The sequence below is a fragment of the Pongo pygmaeus genome, chromosome 21 (assembly GCF_028885625.2).
Source record: "Pongo pygmaeus isolate AG05252 chromosome 21, NHGRI_mPonPyg2-v2.0_pri, whole genome shotgun sequence".
Taxonomy (NCBI): domain Eukaryota; kingdom Metazoa; phylum Chordata; class Mammalia; order Primates; family Hominidae; genus Pongo; species Pongo pygmaeus.
The window spans coordinates 50179768-50198895 of NC_072394.2; the positions used below are offsets into that span (position 1 = coordinate 50179768).

General features: G+C 38.8%; 1 protein-coding gene across 12 annotated transcripts in view; it reads left to right on the forward strand.

The window, feature by feature from the left end:
• Window positions 1-19128, forward strand: part of NCOA3 (nuclear receptor coactivator 3) — a 157228-nt gene that overhangs the window by 109282 nt on the left and 28818 nt on the right. For 9 of the 12 annotated variants that reach the window (XM_063659005.1, XM_054466525.2, XM_054466528.2 and 6 more), the window contains 6 exons: window positions 12912-13013; window positions 14914-15086; window positions 16382-16482; window positions 18012-18186; window positions 18571-18759; window positions 18932-19033. In XM_063659005.1, the coding sequence (XP_063515075.1) occupies window positions 12931-13013; window positions 14914-15086; window positions 16382-16482; window positions 18012-18186; window positions 18571-18759; window positions 18932-19033 (823 nt within the window). In that variant the 5' untranslated portion in view covers window positions 12912-12930. Of the gene's footprint in view, window positions 1-12911; window positions 13014-13034; window positions 14025-14345; window positions 14410-14913; window positions 15087-16381; window positions 16483-18011; window positions 18187-18570; window positions 18760-18931; window positions 19034-19128 lie in introns of those variants that run through there. The other 3 variants (XM_063659008.1, XM_054466531.2, XM_063659009.1) reach the window with 3 other exon arrangements.

Sequence of the window (19128 nt, forward strand, 5' to 3'; positions counted from 1 at the left end):
TGAAGTAGATTTTGGTTTTAACCAGTTTAGGTGTATGGATGATTTTACAGAAGTTCGTAATAAAATTTTCTTGCCTCAGATATTCTCTAATAGTAATGAGGTGCCCCCAGCTTCCTTTACTAGACATGGATGGGCAGGTTTTGTGAAGTACAGAAAAAAAGTTCTTTAAAGTTATGGATCATGTCACAAGGTCAGGAGTTTGAGACCATCCTGGCCAACATGGTGAAACCCCATCTCTACTAAAATACAAAAAAATTAGCCGGGCATGGTGGTGCACACCTGTAGTCCCAGCTACTCAGGAGGCCAAGGCAGGGGAATTCCTTGAACTTGGGAGGCAGAGATTGTGGAAGCCGAGATTGCGCCACTGCACTCCAGCCTGGGTGACAGAGCGAGACTCCGTCTCAAAAAAAAAAAAAAAAAAAGTTATGGATCATGAAACTAACATTTGAATAGCAACAAAGAAAAAACCAAGCTATGTTGTATTTTATTTTTTATTTTTATTTTTTAATGTTGTATTTTAAATTGAATGATGTACTTCTCCTCCTCTTTTCAGTATTTTATATTTTTGCTTACTGCAGATTTCTTCCCTGAAGCAATCTTGACCTAATGGTATAAATGTTTAGCTCCACATAGGACGGTAGCTATTTTTTGGAGAGGAATGGAGAGGGTCAAGGGTTTTATTGAGTTTTCAGTTCTGATACCTTTTAACCTTTTTACCAGTGCTACCCCACCCTCCAGAAAGCAAATAATGTTGAAAGCTTTTTTTATTTTTTAACTTTTTGATATATATTTTCTTATTCATTATTTGTATTGTTGTCATCAGATGAATAATGGCTTTAGAGATTTATTTGAAAACACAAATTCTGTTATCAGACACATAACTTCTAGGGATATGGAAACTATTATTATTGTTACTGTTTTGAGACAGGGTCTTGCTCTGTCCCCCAGGCCAGAGTGCGGTGATCATGGTTCACTGCAGACTTGACCTCCTGGGCTCAAGTGATCCTCTTACCTGAGCTTCCTAAATAGCTGGGACCACAGGCACATGCTGCCGTGCTCAGGTAATTTTTGTGTTTTTTGCAGAGACAGAATCTCACTATGTTGCCCAGGCTGGTCTCAAACTGCTGGGCTCAAGCAATCCTCTTTCCCCAGCCTCCCAAAGCGTTGGGATTACAGGTGTGAGCTACTGAAACTGGCCCAGAAACATTTTTTAAAAAGGATTCTTTTGAATTTAAAGTTATTTAATAATTGTTGAAGAGTAATAAGCTGTGAGGTCAGGAAAAAAAGGACTGAGCCACAGACTAAGCAGCAGTACAGATGATGACCTATTCAGGAAGTCTTGTGAGTCAGACTTGCCGTGTCGTATTGCTGGAGTTACAGATCTGCTCCAACCTTTTTGCTTTATAAGAAGGACATCTCTCTGTGTTCTACCTTCAATATCTTGTCTTTGAAAAATCAACCCAAAAGCCTTTTATTAGCTTTACATTTATTTCTACAATGTTAATTTTTGTAACATCAGTGTTGCAGGTGAGCAAACTCATTGTAGCCTCTATTTTTGATATTGCTAGACAGGGCTAACTTTAATACTATAGGGGGAAGTTTGTTATTTTGTTTTTTACTCTACAGGCATTCTGGTTTAGGAATATTTATCTGTCTTGCATTTGACCATGGTTACCATTCCCCCTCTTCGTTGTTTACTTAGTGTACCATGGTACACTTTATGTACCATCCTTGCTGCTCTCAGCTGTTTGGTTACCAGGTGGCTAATGTTGTCATCTCTTAAGCTTTAACATTTATTTCTCAATACTGTCTTTTCCTCTGTGAGGTAGATGGAAAGAATAGATTAGAAGAGAATGGGGCACATGCTGTGATCATTTCTCCTTTACATCTTTATTGCTTATTAATTAATTTATATCAGATTTCATTTCTGCTCTGTGCACATACCCACTCTCCCTCCTCACCACCCTTCTTTATCCAGTTCTTTGTCACTTACCTTAGCATGGCTAAAATCCTTGGTTTTTATTTATCTCTTTCTTCCTCTGCTGTTTATATTTTCATTATATGCCACAGGGACAAACTTAGGTATAAGTACTACTTTTGATGTAGAGATATTTATGTCTGTCAAAGGAAAATTAAACTACAAACCCCAGAGGTAAAAAGTGGTACACAGTACTGGGGTTTTAAAAATCCTCCTCGGCCAGGCTCATGCCTGTAATCCCAGGACTTTGGGAGGCTGGGGTGGGTTGGTCACCTGAGGTCAGGAGTTCGAGACCAGCCTGGCCAACATGGCGAAACCCCGTCTCTACTAATAATACAGAAATGAGGTGGGTATGGTGGCAGCTGCCTGTAATCCTGGCTACTTGGGAGGCTGAGGCAGGAGAATCACTTGAATCTGGGAGGCGGAAGTTTTAGTGAGCTGAGATTGCGCCACTGCACTCCAGCCTGGGTGACAGAGTGAGACTCCATCTCAAAACAAAACAAAACAAAATAAAAAAGCCCCACTCCTTCTGCCCCTCCAGACCAGGGTCTCACTCCCTTCGCCCAGGCTGGAGTGCAGTGGTGCGATCCTTAGCTCACTGTAACCTCTGCCTCCTGGGCTCAGGTGATACCCCCACCTCAGCCTCCCGAGTAGCTGCGACTACAGGTGTGCGTCACCACGCTCGGCTAAGTGTTTGTATTTTTTGTAGAGACGGCGTTTTGCCACATTGCCCAGGCTGGTCTTGAAGTCCCGGGTTCAAGCTGTCCTCTCATCTTGGCCTCCCAAAGTGTTGAGATTACAAGTGTGAGCCACCACACCCAGCCAAATTATTTCTTTTTACCTCTGTAAAAGGAGAACCTTCTCTGTATTTTAAGAAGATGTGGAGTTGGTCAAAAGTACAGCTGATGGGAAAGCAAAAGGAGAACTGGAGTTGGAAAAGAGAAGAGGAATGGTGGTAGTAAAAAAAAAAAAAAAAAAAAAAAAAAAAGAGTGTGTAAAAAATAGAGTTCCATACAAGTTTACACAATGGTTTAGAGCTTACAGAGACAGAAATAGAATAATATGTAAAATGTTATAGTAAAAGTATGGAAAATGCGTAGGATAAAGAAGGGAAAACTTTGTCTAATTGGGAGAGTTGGGGATGGTTTTACCAGAGGTGAAAAATTAATCTTGAAAGGCAGGAATATTCTAGATGGAAAAGCGACGTGGGAAAGATTAAAAAAAAAAAAAAATTAGTGACTTAAGGTTAAAAATAAAGGAAATGTTTCAGTTACCTTTATTAAAAACTTTTAGTATAAAGATAATTTTGGGGTTGCTGGTGGTGATTGATGAGGAAGAAGTATGACTGGTAACAGCTTGTTTAAACTGAAGCCAAATTCAGGTTTATGAAGCTCAGACTTAAGTCTGTTCTTGTATATGAGATAGATTCAGTGTATTAAATTGTAGAAGTCAATGTAACCTTTAAAACAAAAGAGTTACACAGCTAGTTAGTATGCTGTCAGGAGAGGGTAACTTGATTTGGATTTAGATGGAATTGGCTTCCTTAACTCCCTCTGTACAGTGTATTATCTGTGAACTTCAACTCTGTTGCTCATGTAGAGGTTGAGAAGTCTCTTGGCAGCAAGCTTCCAGTTGCAACTAACACCTGAGTTGGCTAATTGGTATGCCCAGTTCTAGCACTGTAGTCTCTGGGGAGTTTATGTTTGAATTCAACTTCATCAGGTTTAAACTGGAACATAAATGTGCAAGAAGGAAGAGAGAATGGAACCTTGCGCATAAAATAATTTACATTCAGATGCTTTTCTGTTCAATTTATATATTAAAAATAGGATGTTTTACTTTATTGTTTCTTGCTAGCCCTTCACCCAATATGCTGGCATTATAAAGCAAAGATAGTGGAGAAGAAATTACCAAGAACTGAGGTTGTACTGTTTTCTTGTATATATCTCCACCAAGGTAGTTTCTTGTGGATACCATGTGTATGTTTTGTTTCTAAAAACTGTAGGCTCCTAGCTTTTGCTATTCATTGTGTTCAAACGATTCCTTTTTTTTTTTTTTTTTTTTTAACACTTATCAAATTTAATTGTTTTTCTGTTTTCCTGTTCTGCTAGCCTGAGAGTTCTAGTAATTGGTAGTGACATTTATCCCTGTTTTCTGGGGCTAAAATGATTCTGGGCATGCAAAATGTTTAAGCTGAAATGGAATTAAATTGAAAAAAAAAAAAAAGGATTGTGTTATACTTTATCCTACAAAACATAATAGCAAATTATCAGCCACAAAACAAAAGGATATAAAAAATTTCCGTCTCTCTGACAGAGGATGAGGAAGCAAAAGAAAAATAAGTAAGTAGGCCAGGCGCGGTGGCTCACGCCTGTAATCCCAGCACTTTGGGAGGCTGAGGCCGGTGGATCATGAGGTCAGGAGTTCAAGACCAGCCTTTCCAAGATGGTGAAACCCCGTCTCTACTAAAAATACAAAAATTAGCTGGGCGCGGTGGTGGGTGCCTGTAATCCCAGCTACTCAGGAGGCTGAGGCAGGAGAATCGCTTGAACCTGGGAGGCGGAGGTTGCGCTGAGATTGCGCCACTGCACTCTAGCCTGGGCGACAGAGCAAGACTGTGTCTTAAAAAAAATAAAAAATAAAAAAAATTTTCTTTCCCCTCCTGCTTATCTCCTCACAGCTCTTAACTTCCTTACCAGCATTGAAAGGAAACAAAGGTAGGAGATACTAACCGGAAGAGTCATCCACTTGAGGAGGAAGCTTTTATAACAGTTCCACGTTTATGAACTTGTCTCTTCCCTGCCTTCCCCTGTCCTTTACACATGTTATATTTGTCTTCAGTACTTTCTCCGTGGTACCAGTTCTCTTGGAGCTCCTCATATTTTATTGGTAAGGGTATGAATGACGGATTGAAAGAAAGAAGATTAAGAAACTTTTTGATATTTTTAGGTTAGAGGAAAGAAACCTTGTAAGATTAAGCCCTTGTGTTAACTAGTAGTGGTTATTTTCTAAGTTGTCTGATTAGGAATTTGAGAATTTGGAATTTCAGTTTTGGGTAGAACTTTTGTGTATGACTGTCTCATTCTTCCCAAGAACTTTTTTTTTCTGATTGACTTGAGCAGTCTCTGCTTTTGCATAGTGCTTGAAGCAGTTTTTAATAAACCAGTTCAGATCCATAGCTGTTTGAAAAAATTTCCATAAGTTACTGCGATTCTCAAGAAATACACCAAACCTCTCTCTAATTAGTGTATTTAATCATACCTTGTATAAGTTAGGGAAACAAGCCTGACAGATAAACTAAATTGCTGCTGGGATAGTCAAGTAGCTCCACCATTTAATCATAGCAAACCAAAGAATAACAATACTTGACTGACCATTTTAGGGTATAGTTTGTACTTGTCGATCTCAAATTTTCCTTTTGCTATGTGAGCCATTGACCATCTCAAGTGGAAGTAAGGGTTATGGGTAATATTAGACCACCACGAAGGGCAGTTTAGTGACATTGGTGGGTAATGGTTAGGTAAGGTACTTGAGGGGAGCATTAGTATCTGCTGAGCTTGAGCAACTCCTTGCCTCTGTCCCTAATACTGCATGCCCCTAAACTATGGCTGTCATAACCTCTTAGTGTTCTTACTGATAAGCTGAGAAATTTTCTGGCTAACTGGTTGGCTATAGTGTGATTCAGTGGTACAAATGGCTTGTTTTGGTGGTGGTGCGGAATAAAATGCCCAAGAAACATTTGATACATATTTTGTTGGTTATGAAGTCTGAAAAAATATTATAGTTCCAGCTCTGCCATCCAGAATCTGTATGTGATCTAGTGGAAAGTTAGCCATTTCCCTATCTGTAAAATGGGACTATTATAGTAATATATACTCTGGAGGGTCATGGTAAATAAATTACAGTACATATGAGATGTCTAGCATTGTACTACCACAAAATTATCTCCTTATTTCTCCCTTATTAATTTAGGAAAAGTAAAATATTTTAGTTGGTCTCTATGTCAATTTAGATTTACTGGATAACCCATCTCCTATTTTGGCATAGTATAGCTTTTTTTAGGTCCCCCAAAATAACTTGCTTGCCTAATGAACACTGGTAGTGTTGATTGATATCTTTTCCTTTTGGACAGGGAGTATTTCCTGTATCCTTGTCCATTTGGCTAATTTGCTGTGTATAGTCAAACTTTTCCCCTCCTGTCTTAATCCCAAATAACCAAAAGGAAAGCTGATTAGTGCTGCTAAGCCATATAGCAAAATTTTTATGGTTTTTGAGCTAGCAGGTATAATTCTTTGCTGCTTTTCAGCTTTAATTAGTTAGTTATTCCATGAAAGTTCATCTTCTAGCAATTTATTATATATTCTGTTGATGTCTAAGCTTCAACATGTTCCATAGCTTGAATGTTACATATAGAAAGGCCTATAGTATTTATAGGAAACATTCTATCCAGTTAAGATACTTGTTCATTTTAAATCTTATCATCGATATACTTTGGACTTTTCCATGTAATATAGAAATAGCGTTAGATTTTGATAGCATTGAAAGGTATTCTCATTGTTACTATTCTACATTAAAGTAATTGTGACCAGACGTGGTGGCTCATGCCTGTAATCCCAGCTCTTTGGGAGGCTGAGGCGGGTGGATCACTTGAGGTCAGGAGTTCGAGACCAGCCTGACCAACATGATGAAACCCCATCTCTACTAAAAACACAAAAACTAGGCCGGGGTGGTGGCAGGCACCTGTGGTCCCAGCTACTCAGGAGGCTGAGGCAGGAGAATTGCTTGAACCTGGGAGGTGGAGGTTGCAGTGAGCTGAGATTGCACCACTGCACTCCACCCGCCACCCCCCCACAAAAAAAAGTAATTGCATAGAATATATTGCTTAAATGCAGGTTTTTTTTTTTTTTTTTTTTTTGGGACGGAGTTTCATTCTTGTTGCCCAGGCTGGAGTACAATGGCACAATCTCAGCTCACTGCAACCTCCACCTCCTGGGTTCAAGCAATCCTCCTGCCTCAGTCCCCCAAGTAGCTGGGATTACAGGCATGTGTCACCACGCCCGGCTAATTTTGTACTTTTAGTAGAGATGGGGTTTCACCATGTTGGTCAGGCTGGTCTCGAACTCCGGACCTCAGGTGATCCGCCCACCTCGGCCTCCCAAAGTGCTAGGATTACAGGCGTGAGCCACCCCGCCCAGCCTTTTTAAAATGCAGTCTTAAAGTGTGCATTGCCATATTTAATACATTTAAGTAGTGTAGCATACAGCTTTTTTTAGTGGAAACATTTTAGATAAGGAAAATAATTGTAAAAATGGCTCATGGATCTGGGTGGTAGAGTTTATATTGAAAGATTGACTTGGTTTTGGCCTTTGAATTCTGATAAAATGAGAAGTTCTTCCTTCTAGTTCTTTTCTGTACTTTGGTGCCAGGGGCTTGAAAAGGCTTCTGAGACTGGATTGTGTATCTTCTTGGAAGTGCATTAGAGGTGCAGTGGAAACTTCAAAATATGGATGCATCTCACAATTGAATGTATGATATAACTTCAGGAGGACAGATTACTTGGGAGCAAGTATACGTCCTAATTTCTTTTCTATTCAACTATAGGTGATAATATCTAATTGTAGGGAGTCAGAATTAAGAAGGGACTCTGTTAATAGACTGTTCTTTTTTTTCTTTTTTAGACGGAGTCTCACTCTGTCATCCAGGCTGGAGTGCAGTGGCGCGGTCTTGGCTCCCTGGCAACTTCTGCCTCTCGGGTTTAAGCTTTTCTCCTGCCTCAGCTTCCTGAGTAGCTGGGACTAGATGTGCATGCCACCATGCCCAGCTAATTTTTGTATTTTTAGTAGAGATGGGGTTTCACCATGTTGGCCAGGCTGGTCTTGAACTCCTGACCTCAGGTGATCCATCCGCCTTGGCCTCCCAAAATGCTGGGAGCCACCGTGCCTGGCCTGGACTGTTCTTACAATCAAACTTATTGTGAGACTGTTGTGCTATATTGTTTCCCCTTTGAAGATGGCTTTTATCAACTGCATATATTCTCCAAACTAGATGGGTTGTAATTTAAGATGTAAAAATGTAAGCTAGTCTCAGGTAGTTACTGATCCATGTTTCTTACCGGTTAAGAACTTCATGGTCTTTGTACATGCCTTATTCCCCTCTCTCATCTTCATTCTTGACTGTTGACTGAAAGTGATCTAGATCTAGTGTGTCTGTGCTAGGCTAGGCATTTACGTTTTATATCTTAATCTACCAAAATAACATATCCTCCCAGTGAGAAGGAGACAACAGGCGTGGCAACTAAAACAAATGCCATTTTTGATTTTTTGTTTATAGCTAAGATTAATACCAAATAGAAAACTGTACCTGAAGGGTTTGTCATAGTCATTTGTGCTCAGGAATTATATTATTGTATATATTGAAATTATTATTTTGGGGACCAGAAATGCTTTTTTATTTCTCATGTTAAACATTTTCTTTAGTTTAATGAAATTCAGGAGATTTTTGCTCTACTTTGCTTTTTGTTATAAAACAATTGTCATTTACTCTTAGACATTGTGGTGTCTTACACAGTTGTACAGTAAATGTACCTAAGGTTTGTCCATGTCTAATTAAGAACTACAAATCTATCCAACCTGTTCCTAAAAAACGAAGATAGAGATTGGACATGGTGGCTCATGCCTGTAATTGCAGTGCTTTGGGAGGCTGACGCGGGCAGATCAGGAGTTCAAGACCAGCCTGGCCAACATGGTGAAACCCTGTCTCTATTGAAAATACAAAAATTAGCCAGGCGTGGTGGCACACACCTATAATCCCAGCTACTCGGGAGGCTGAGGCAAGAGAATCGTTTGAACCCGGGAGGCGGAGGTTGCAGTGAACTGAGATGGTGCCACTGCACTCCAGCCTGGGTGACAGAGTGAGACTCTTGTCTCAAAAGCAACAAAAAATAAGATAGAAATATTTTATATCTTAAATAATTATACCTTTATGTTCGGGTAAACACCTTTTTCATGATTTTAAGTTATTATTTTCTCTTAGTTTTTTTTTTTTTTTTTTTTGAGACAGAATTCACTCTTGCTGCCTAGGCTGGAGTGCCAATGGCCCAATCTTGGCTTACTGCAACCTCCATCTCCCAGGTTCAAGCAATTCTCCTGTCTCAGCCTCCTGAGTAGATGAAATTACAGACATGCACCACCATGCCTGGCTAACTTTGTATTTTTAGTAGAGATGGAGTTTCTCCATGTTGGTCAGGCTGGTCTCGAACTCCCAACCTCAGGTGATCCGCCCACCTTGGCCTCCCAAAGTGCTGGGATTACATGCATGAGGCACCATGCCTGGCCTTCCCTTAGTACCTTTTTGGATAATTAAGTTGGACTCTGAAGGAGTAAGTTTGGTAGCAGGAAGATTGCACAGACTTATGTGTACAGTGTAGCTTGTTTTGTGAGATCAAGAGAAAAAGCTGCATGTGTCTATGGACATAGGTAGACATATTTAGGTTTCATTATATGCACATAAACATTGACTTAAATGATCTGCATTTCTGGTTTAAACTGATACTTGTGCTTATTAATTTTTTTGCATATTAAGAGATTGTCATGGCTTAGTTTTTCTATTGATTTAATTTATGCTGTCAGAATTATAACACTGTATATCAACTGTAGAAGTAAATATTTAAAAAGTTTAATGCAGTAGGATTGCATTGAATGATTGTTATAGATCAGAATAAAGGAAATTTCTAAACTGTGATTCAGTAGGTTGAATGTTGCTTTTATATTTATTCAAGACATATATTGACCACTTATTATGTGATAGGCCCCTTACTCCTTACTGAGTATTCAACTTATATTTAATAACAAATGAAGGAAATAATATTGAGAATATAGGCAAAATTTTATCTTTCAAATTAAAGAAGTGCTGTTATCCATGGAATAGTTTCTCCATTTGTTTCAGGGATTCAGCTTACAAACAAAAGCCAAAGTAAGGAAATAATATCTAGAATGTGGAATAAATTACATATTTAAAATAAAGGAATGTAGGCTGGGTGTGGTGGGTCATGCCTGTAATCCCAGCACTTTGGGAGGCTGAGGCAGGCAGATAACTTGAACCCAGGAGTTCAATTCCAGCCTGGGCAACATGGTGAGACCCTGTCTCTCCAAAAAATACAAAAATTAGCTGGGTGTGGTGGTGCTCACCTGTTGTCCCAGCTACTTGGGATACTGAGGCAGGAGGATTGCTTGAGCCTGGGAAGCTGAGGTTACAGTGAGCTGAGATTGTGCCACTGCACTTTAGCCTGGGCGACACAGTAAGACCCTGTCTTTAAAAAAAAAAAAAAAAGTTATTACTCAATGGATAGTTTGCCATTCAATTTAAAAATCACCTTTGAATGAAACAAATATAAAACCAATTATAGAGACATAGCAAGAATTATTCTATTTTTGTACTTAAGGAATGGAATCACTATTCTTTTTAATTTTTTTTTTTTTTTTTTGAGATGGAGTCGCACTCTGTTACCCAGGCTGGAGTGCAGTGGCAGGATCTCAGCTCACTGCAACCTCCACCTCCCAGGTTCATGCGATTCTCCTGCCTCAGCCTCCGAAGTAGCTGGGACTACAGGCACCTGCCACCACGCCCAGCTAATTTTTGTACTTTTAGTAGAGACAGGGTTTTGCCATATTGGTCAGGCTGGTCTCGAACTCCTGGCCTTGTGATTCACCGGCTTCGGCCTCACAAAGTGGTGGGATTACAGGCGTGAGCCACTGCACATGGCTCTTTTTAATTATTTAATTTATTATTATTATTGTTTTTGAGAGACAGTCTCACTCGGTCACCCAGTCTGGAGTGCATTGGTGTGATCATAACTCACTGCAGCCTCAAACTCCTGGGCTCAAGCAGTCTTCCTGTTTTATTCCTAAGTAGTTAATGCTGTAGGTGTGCACCATGATGCCTGGCTTATTTTTTAAAAAATTTTGTAGAGACAGGGTGTTACTGTGTTGCACAGATTGGTCTCAAACTCAAGTGCCTCAAACTCAAACTGCCTGAGCCTCCCAAAACACTGGGATTATTTGAGCTACTCTTTTTAAATATGAAAATTGGAAAATCAAAACTGAACATACCTTTAAGTTTAAAACTCTTTTAGTTGAGGATAATTTTAAACTTAAAGCAAGGTTACAAGAAAATAGTACAAAGAGTTTTTAAGTTTATCTCCCGCCCTGGGTCAGGATTCACCTAGTGTCAACTCCCTTCCTCATCCTTGCCCTGCCTGTCCCCGTTCCCAGGTTTATTCACTCACTCATTATATATGCAATTTTTCTTAACCATCTGAGGATAATTTGCATATGTAATAGCCTCTTACCCCAAATATTATACTAAGAATATTGGTCTCTTAAATAACTGTAGTTCATTTATCAACTTAAGTGTATTAATATTGACAACATACTTTTATGTCTATTGTCCATATTCCAATTTTGTCAGTTGATCCAATAATATTCTTTATAGCATTTTCTTACCTCCAGCACAGGATTCAGTCTAGGATCAAATATTGCATTTAGTTGTCATGTTCTTATAGCTTCCTTTAAAATCTGGACTGTTTACAGACTTTCTTTGTCTTTTGTGACATTGACACGTTTGAAAATACAATACCCCTGAGATTGTGTGATCTGACTGTGCCACTACTAATAATAGTGAGCCACTACTAATAAAGGTTTTTTAAGTCTTTTTCTGTCCTTCATTTAAACTTGTCATGGGGAAAAAAACAAATACTTAAATCATCTCAGCTTTTTAGCCTTTCCATTTTACAACGAAAGTTATAGAATGAATTTTCTTGGTAATTTAATACATATTTAGTGCATCTGTGAAGACAATGTCGCAATCTAGATTTTCTGATTTATATTATGATCATGTGATTTTTTTAAATTTTTACTTATTTATTTATTTTTGCTTTTGATTTTTTTTTTAAAGCTACACATTTGAAGTTTGATCAGCATCTTGAATGAATTTTTTCATTTTTATAAATCTGTCTTCCTTCCTGGTAGCATTCTGCCACCTAGTGGAAATTTATGTCCTACAGCATACGTCTCAGTTTAGTTGAAATGCAAGATGCATTTTAATATATAAAAAATAGTTTAGAATCATAGAGCTTCTTTGGTTGACATGTAATTCTTTACAACAGTGATCGTCTCATTTTAAACAAGAGTTTAGTATAGATAAAATTCTTAGCAAATGAGTGCTTAGTGGATGTCTTAAATTGTTACTATTAACACCTGCTCATCTTTCTCAACCAGAAGTACTCTACATTTATCTTCTTCATCAATGAAATTTTAACCAAAGCATACTATTTTTCCATCAGTCAAATTTTTTTTTTTTTTTTTTTTTTTTTTTTTTCTGAGACGGAGTCTTGCTCTTGTCACCCAGGCTGGAGTACAGTGGTGCCATCTTGGCTCACTGCAATGTCTACCCCTCGGTTCAAGTGATTCTCCTGCCTCAGCCTCCCAAATAACTAGGATTACAGGCACCTGCCACCATGGCCGGCTAATTTTTTATTTTTAGTAGAGACAGGGTTTCACCATGTTGGCCAGACAGGGTTTCACCATGTTGGTCAGGCTGGTCTCAAACTCCTGACCTCAGGTGATCCACCTGCCTCGACCTCCCAAAGTGCTGGGACTACAGGCATGAGCTACCGTGCCCTGCAAGATACACATTTTTAGTAGGACTTGAGGAACGTTTCTGTCACGGAGTTGTACATACATTCTGCATAATTCATATTAGAATATGAAATCTGAGGTTTTCAGTATAGTCATTTATGAAAAAGAATATTGAGAATTATCTGTTTAGAGAAAGTAGTTCTGAATTAAAAGATGCAGTCATTCAGTCATATAACACTTTCATAGAGTCATGTATATTTTTTAATATACTTATCTTATTTCTAATTATTCTGTCTTAGTTGCTGATGTATATTCAAGATGAGTGGATTAGGAGAAAACTTGGATCCACTGGCCACTGATTCACGAAAACGCAAATTGCCATGTGATACTCCAGGACAAGGGTAGGTGACTTATTTCCTGGTGCTTTACCACACTTGTTCCCCTCCCTCTGCTTTTGTTTAAGGATAACATTTTAACTTCTTGCCATTTACATTCTCTGGTTAGATTTTTTGGTGGTTTCACTTCGTGGTAAATAGTGTTACTGATGAGATGGACGTCTTTTTGATGTAATAGAAGTTTTTTTTTATTGCTGATTCAGATAGAAGGTAGAATATTAACAATTCGCGGTACTATAAGAATTTCTGAATGGAAGGAGGGGTAGGAGTTACGAATTGATGACCGAGGTTATGTTACGCGCATCCGTGTGAAGAGACCACCAGACTTTGTGTGAGCAACAAGGCTGTTTATTTCACCTGGGTGCAGGCAGGCTGAGTCCGAAAAGAGAGTCAGCAAAGGGTGGTGGGATTATCATTAGTTCTTACAGGTTTTGGGATAGACAGTGAGTTAGGAGCAGTGTTTTACGGGCGGGGTTAGATCTCACAAAGTACATTCTCAAGGGTGGGAAGAATTATAAAGAACCTTCTTAAGGGTGGGGGAGATTACAAAGTACATTGATCAAGTTAGGGTGGGGCAGAAACAAATCACAGTGGTGGAATGTCATCAGTTAAGGCTATTTTCACTTCTTTTTCTTTTTCTTTTTATTTATTATTATTATACTTTAGGTATATCTCCCAATGCTATCCCTCCCCCCTCCCCCCACCCCACAACTGTCCCCAGAGTGTGATGTTCCCCTTCCTGTGTCCATGTGTTCTCATTGTTCACTTCCCACCTATGAGTGAGAATATGCGGTGTTTGGTTTTTTGTTCTTGCAATAGTTTACTGAGAATGATGATTTCCAATTTCATCCATGTCCCTACAAAGGACATGAACTCATCATTTTTTATGGCTGCATAGTATTCCATGGTGTAGAAAATGTGGCACATATTTTCACTTCTTTTGTGGATCTTCAGTTGCTTCAGACCATCTGGATGTATACGTGCAGGCTTGGGCTCAGAGGCCTGACAGTTATATAAGTAAGAATCCTTGCTATCTTTTAAGAATGGGTTATAAGTTGATATTTTGTCATTTGTGAGGTTGCATCCTTTTTTTACCAAGTGAAATGAGAAGCTTAAAAATTAGAAATAAAATAATGTAATCTATACAACACTACTCTATAGCTTTTAAAGTATTTGCCAAAGTCAGTGTCAATTGAAGTTTAATGTGATAGTTGAAAAATATCAATCTACAATGAATAAAACTTCATCATTAGTAAGTAGCTACCACTGTTTTTGTTCTTATTTGTTAGTTGTTTTATTATCTCTAAAAAGTAAAGATGATTTATTCGTATTTTCTAGATGAAGTAACTGAAGCTAACTCTGCCCAAGGCCACCTAGCTGACAAAGATGGAACTGAATTTAGGTTTACATGAATCTCTATTATGTTGTACTACTTCTCCAAGACAGCATCTTTGATAGTTTATATTGGCTGAGTTTAGTTTGTTTACATATGAAAATAATAGGCCGGGTGTAGTGGCTCATGCCTGTAATCTCAGCACTCTGGGAGGCCAGGGCGGGTGGATTACCTGAGGTCAGGAGTTCAAGACCAGCCTGACCAACATGGTGAAACCTCGTCTCAACTAAAAATGCAAAAATTAGCCAGGCGTGGTGGCGCATGCCTGTAATCCCAGCTACTGGGGAGGCTGAGTCAGGAGAATTGCCTGAATCTGGGAGGTGGAGGTTGCATTGAGCCAAAGTCGCACCATTGTACTCCAGCCTGGGCAACAAGAGCGAAACTCTGTCTCGGTGGTGGGGGGGAAATAGTAATAGTGTAATAGTGTTGTATAGGGGCTGATTCTGCTAACAGCTTTTTTGTGATATGTATATTATGTCTCTTTTCCCCCCTTTCTACCCCCTTTTCCCTTAGTCTCACCTGCAGTGGTGAAAAGCGGAGACGGGAGCAGGAAAGTAAATATATTGAAGAATTGGCTGAGCTGATATCTGCCAATCTTAGTGATATTGACAATTTCAATGTCAAACCAGATAAATGTGCGATTTTAAAGGAAACAGTAAGACAGATACGTCAAATAAAAGAGCAAGGTAATAAAAACACTCATGTCTTTTTGAACAGTGGTGGTTCCCAACCTTTTTGGCACCAGGGACTGGTTTTGTGGAAGCCAGTTTTTCCATGGACCTGGTAGAGGGGATGGTTTCAGGATGATTCAAGCACATTACATTTGTGGTGCACTTTATTTCTATTATGATTACATTGTAACATATAATGAAATAATTATACAACTCACCATAATATAGAAATCAGTGGGAGCCCTGAGCTTGTTTTCCTGCAGCTAGATGGGTCCATCTGGGGGTAATGGGAGAAACTGACAGATCATCAGGCATTAGAGAATCATAAGGAGCACACAACCTAGATTCCTCGCATGTGGAGTTCACATTAGGATTTGCACACCTGTGAGAATCTAATGCTACTTCTGAGCTGACAGGATGTAGAACTCAGGTGGTAATGTGAGTGATGGGGAGGGGCTGTTGTTAATACAGATGAAACTTTGCTCACTTGCCTACTGCTGACCTCCTGCTGTGCAGCCCCATTCCTAACAGGCCACAGACTGATACTTGTCTGTGGTCTGGGGGTCGGGGACCCCTGCTTTAGAAGGAACTTGTTGCTATATTTGCCTTTTTGCTCCTTTGTTTGGGTAGAGACTACAACTGATGGAGGCTAGCAAGTATGGGAATAGACAAATGTGTTGACCAGCTGTGCTTTTTGTTATTTATGTATTTATTTATTTTGAGACGGTGTCTCGCTTTGTCTCTCGGGCTGGAGTGCAGTGGTGCGATCTCAGCTCACCACAACCTCCACCTCCTGGGTTCAAGAGATTCTCCTGCCTCAGCCTCCCGAGTAGCTAGGATTACAGGCACCTGCCACCACGCCCAGCTAAGTTTTGTATTTTTAGTAGAGACGGGGCTTTGCCATGTTGGCCAGGCTGGTCTCAAACTCCTGACCTCAGGTGATCCGCCCGCCTCAGCCTCCCAGAGTGCTGGGATTACAGGCGTGAGCCAGCGCGCCAGGCCTCCAGCTTATGCTCTTTAGAGACGGTTAACAGACAATTCCCTGTTATTTGGTAGTTCCTTTTCAGGAAGCTGTGGGATAGTACATTTAGTAGTGAAATGATTTAGGTATCTTCTGGCTTCCTGGGTAACTATGAAGTTTAGTTTTGATGTTATAATATTGTAGCATCATTCTCTTATGAGGAAATGTTTTGTATGTATGTATGGGCATGTGCATGTGTATCTTTATGTCTCTTCTGGGGACTATTCGAAGGTGATTTAATCTATAACTGATAGTGTGTTATTCGTTATACTGCCTTCTGTCTTTTCAGGAAAAACGATTTCCAATGATGATGATGTTCAAAAAGCCGATGTATCTTCTACAGGGCAGGGAGTTATTGATAAAGACTCCTTAGGACCGCTTTTACTTCAGGCAAGTATAAAGATTTTAACTGTCCAGTAGGCTGTGTTGCCATTTGGTTTATTATAAAGTTATAAAAAATCGATGAAATTTTGGTTAGGAAATGAGAACAAAAAGAAAACATTTTTTTCTTTGAGACAGTTCAGTATTCTGAATATGATGGTAAAATGCTCTTATATTTACAATATACATAATTCAGGAAGCCTTGCCCCCCTAGTAAAAATATAGTTGCAAACTGAGAAACCACACATTATACAAACATAAAAATATAAGCAAGCAGGAAAGGAAAGGTAGCCTGTAATTTCACAGAGATATTTGGGTACAAATGGCCCTTCATATCCATGGGTTTTGCACCACAGATTTGGAGGCTGGGGAAGAAATAAAAAATAATGTTAAAACAATAAAAAATACCTCAGTGTGATGACTATTTACATAGCACTTACATTGTATTAGGTATTATAACTAATCTAGAGATGATTTAAAGTATATTGGAATATATGCATAGGCTATAGGCAAATACACCATTTTATATCGGAGACTTGAGCATCCTCAGATTTTGCTATCTTTGGGAGGTCTTGGAACCAATCTTACACAGATACTGGGGTATGATGACGTACGTTTCAGCTCAGACATTTTTGGTGAATTTTTGCATGATTGATCACATGGCATGCTATGGTTTTATATTCTTTAGGAATTGTTAAGACTTAAAAATGTGCATTGTATTTGTTTAGGGGCTGAAGCCCTTCATAAAGTTAACTTGTCTTGTCAACTTCTTTTTGTTTCAGGTAGTTTGTTCCAACTACTTTTAGTTGATCAGTTTTGAAATTCCTCTTTGTAAATTCTCATTAAGGAATAGTAGAGCAGTTTCTGTAGCTTGACTTGGCATCAAATGGAAAAATGGGAAGAGCTAAGGATGCTTTTCTCATTTTTAAAAGCTCCTTTAAAGATATAATTCTTTAAAAATTAGGTTAGACATTAATTCAGATTTCATGCTGAACATATTTATGTACACACTCCCCCACCCCCAATTATTCTTCTTTTTTTTCCCCCCAGTAAGGCCTGTAGTAATGGTGCTAATGTTAGTAGTAATGGTGGCTTATAGTTGTTTGCAGTAATTAAGTCAGCAGTAGTTTTTACACATTCTACTTACTACTATGGCTGCTGTTTGCTGATACTACCATAACAAAATACCACAGACTTGGTAGGTGAAACCAAATAAATTTATTTCTTACAGTGTTGGTGGCTGGAAGTGCAGGATCAAGGTGTCAGCAGGATTGGATTCTCCTTGGCTTGTCACTGTGTTCTCCCATGGCCTTTTTCTCTGCGTGCACATTTCTGGTGTCTTTCTCTCCCCTTATAGGATACCAGTCATATTGGATTAGGGTCCCCACCGTTATGACCTCATTTATCTTTAATTACCTCCTTGAAGGTCTTGTTTCCAAATACAGTTACATTGATGGTTAGAGTTTCAATTTAAGAATTAGAGGGAGGAGGATACAATTCAGTCCATGACAGCCTGTATTAACATAATCCTATTTTAGGCATTGGATGGTTTCCTATTTGTGGTGAATCGAGACGGAAGCATTGTATTTGTATCAGAAAATGTCACACAATACCTGCAATATAAGCAAGAGGACCTGGTTAACACAAGTGTTTACAATATCTTACATGAAGAAGACAGAAAGGATTTTCTTAAAAATTTACCAAAATCTACAGGTAGGCTTTTAATGTGTATTTTCTAAATAGGTTAAATTTTTTTCCTTGACCATTTCTTAGAAAATTGAATGTATCTTTTAGGAAGTCAAGTGATCAAATGAGGGTAGAAAGGCATGTGATTTAATAGCAAAATTTTCACATATGGAGTCAGTGAATTAAAAATTTGGTATACATTTTAAGAGGCATATAGTTACAAAATATGCAGTGAGATTTCTGTTAAAGTTGAAATTATTCACATGTTTTGTATATTGCCAGCCTGAAATGTTAGTATAGATATAACTATGGAAAACATGCATAATGAGAAAATGCAGCTTGAATTCTTGATGATGGTCATAGAATGAGTTACCAGCTTTTTAAAATGTCATTTCAATTTGTTTTCCAAAGTTAATGGAGTTTCCTGGACAAATGAGACCCAAAGACAAAAAAGCCATACATTTAATTGCCGTATGTTGATGAAGACACCACATGATATTCTGGAAGACATAAACGCCAGTCCTGAAATGCGCCAGAGATATGAAACAATGCAGTGCTTTGCCCTGTCTCAGCCACGAGCTATGATGGAGGAAGGGGAAGGTAAGAGCTATCATATGTTTGTGATGTTCATGAAACAAATAGCGGCCATACTTGGAGTTTTGAAACTTGTATTGTAACCCTTCTTACTGAATTCCATGTCCTTGCTTGCCTATTGAACATATATATCCAAAAGTTAAGTATAATCCTTACCAGGGTGAATTTTTTATTGTAGATTTGCAATCTTGTATGATCTGTGTGGCACGCCGCATTACTACAGGAGAAAGAGCATTTCCATCAAACCCTGAGAGCTTTATTACCAGACATGATCTTTCAGGTAAAAACTCTTTCTCTCTCTCTCTCTCTTTCTCTCTCTCTCTGTGTATACGTACATTTTTATTTTGGAAATTTTTGTAAATGTTACTATTTTTA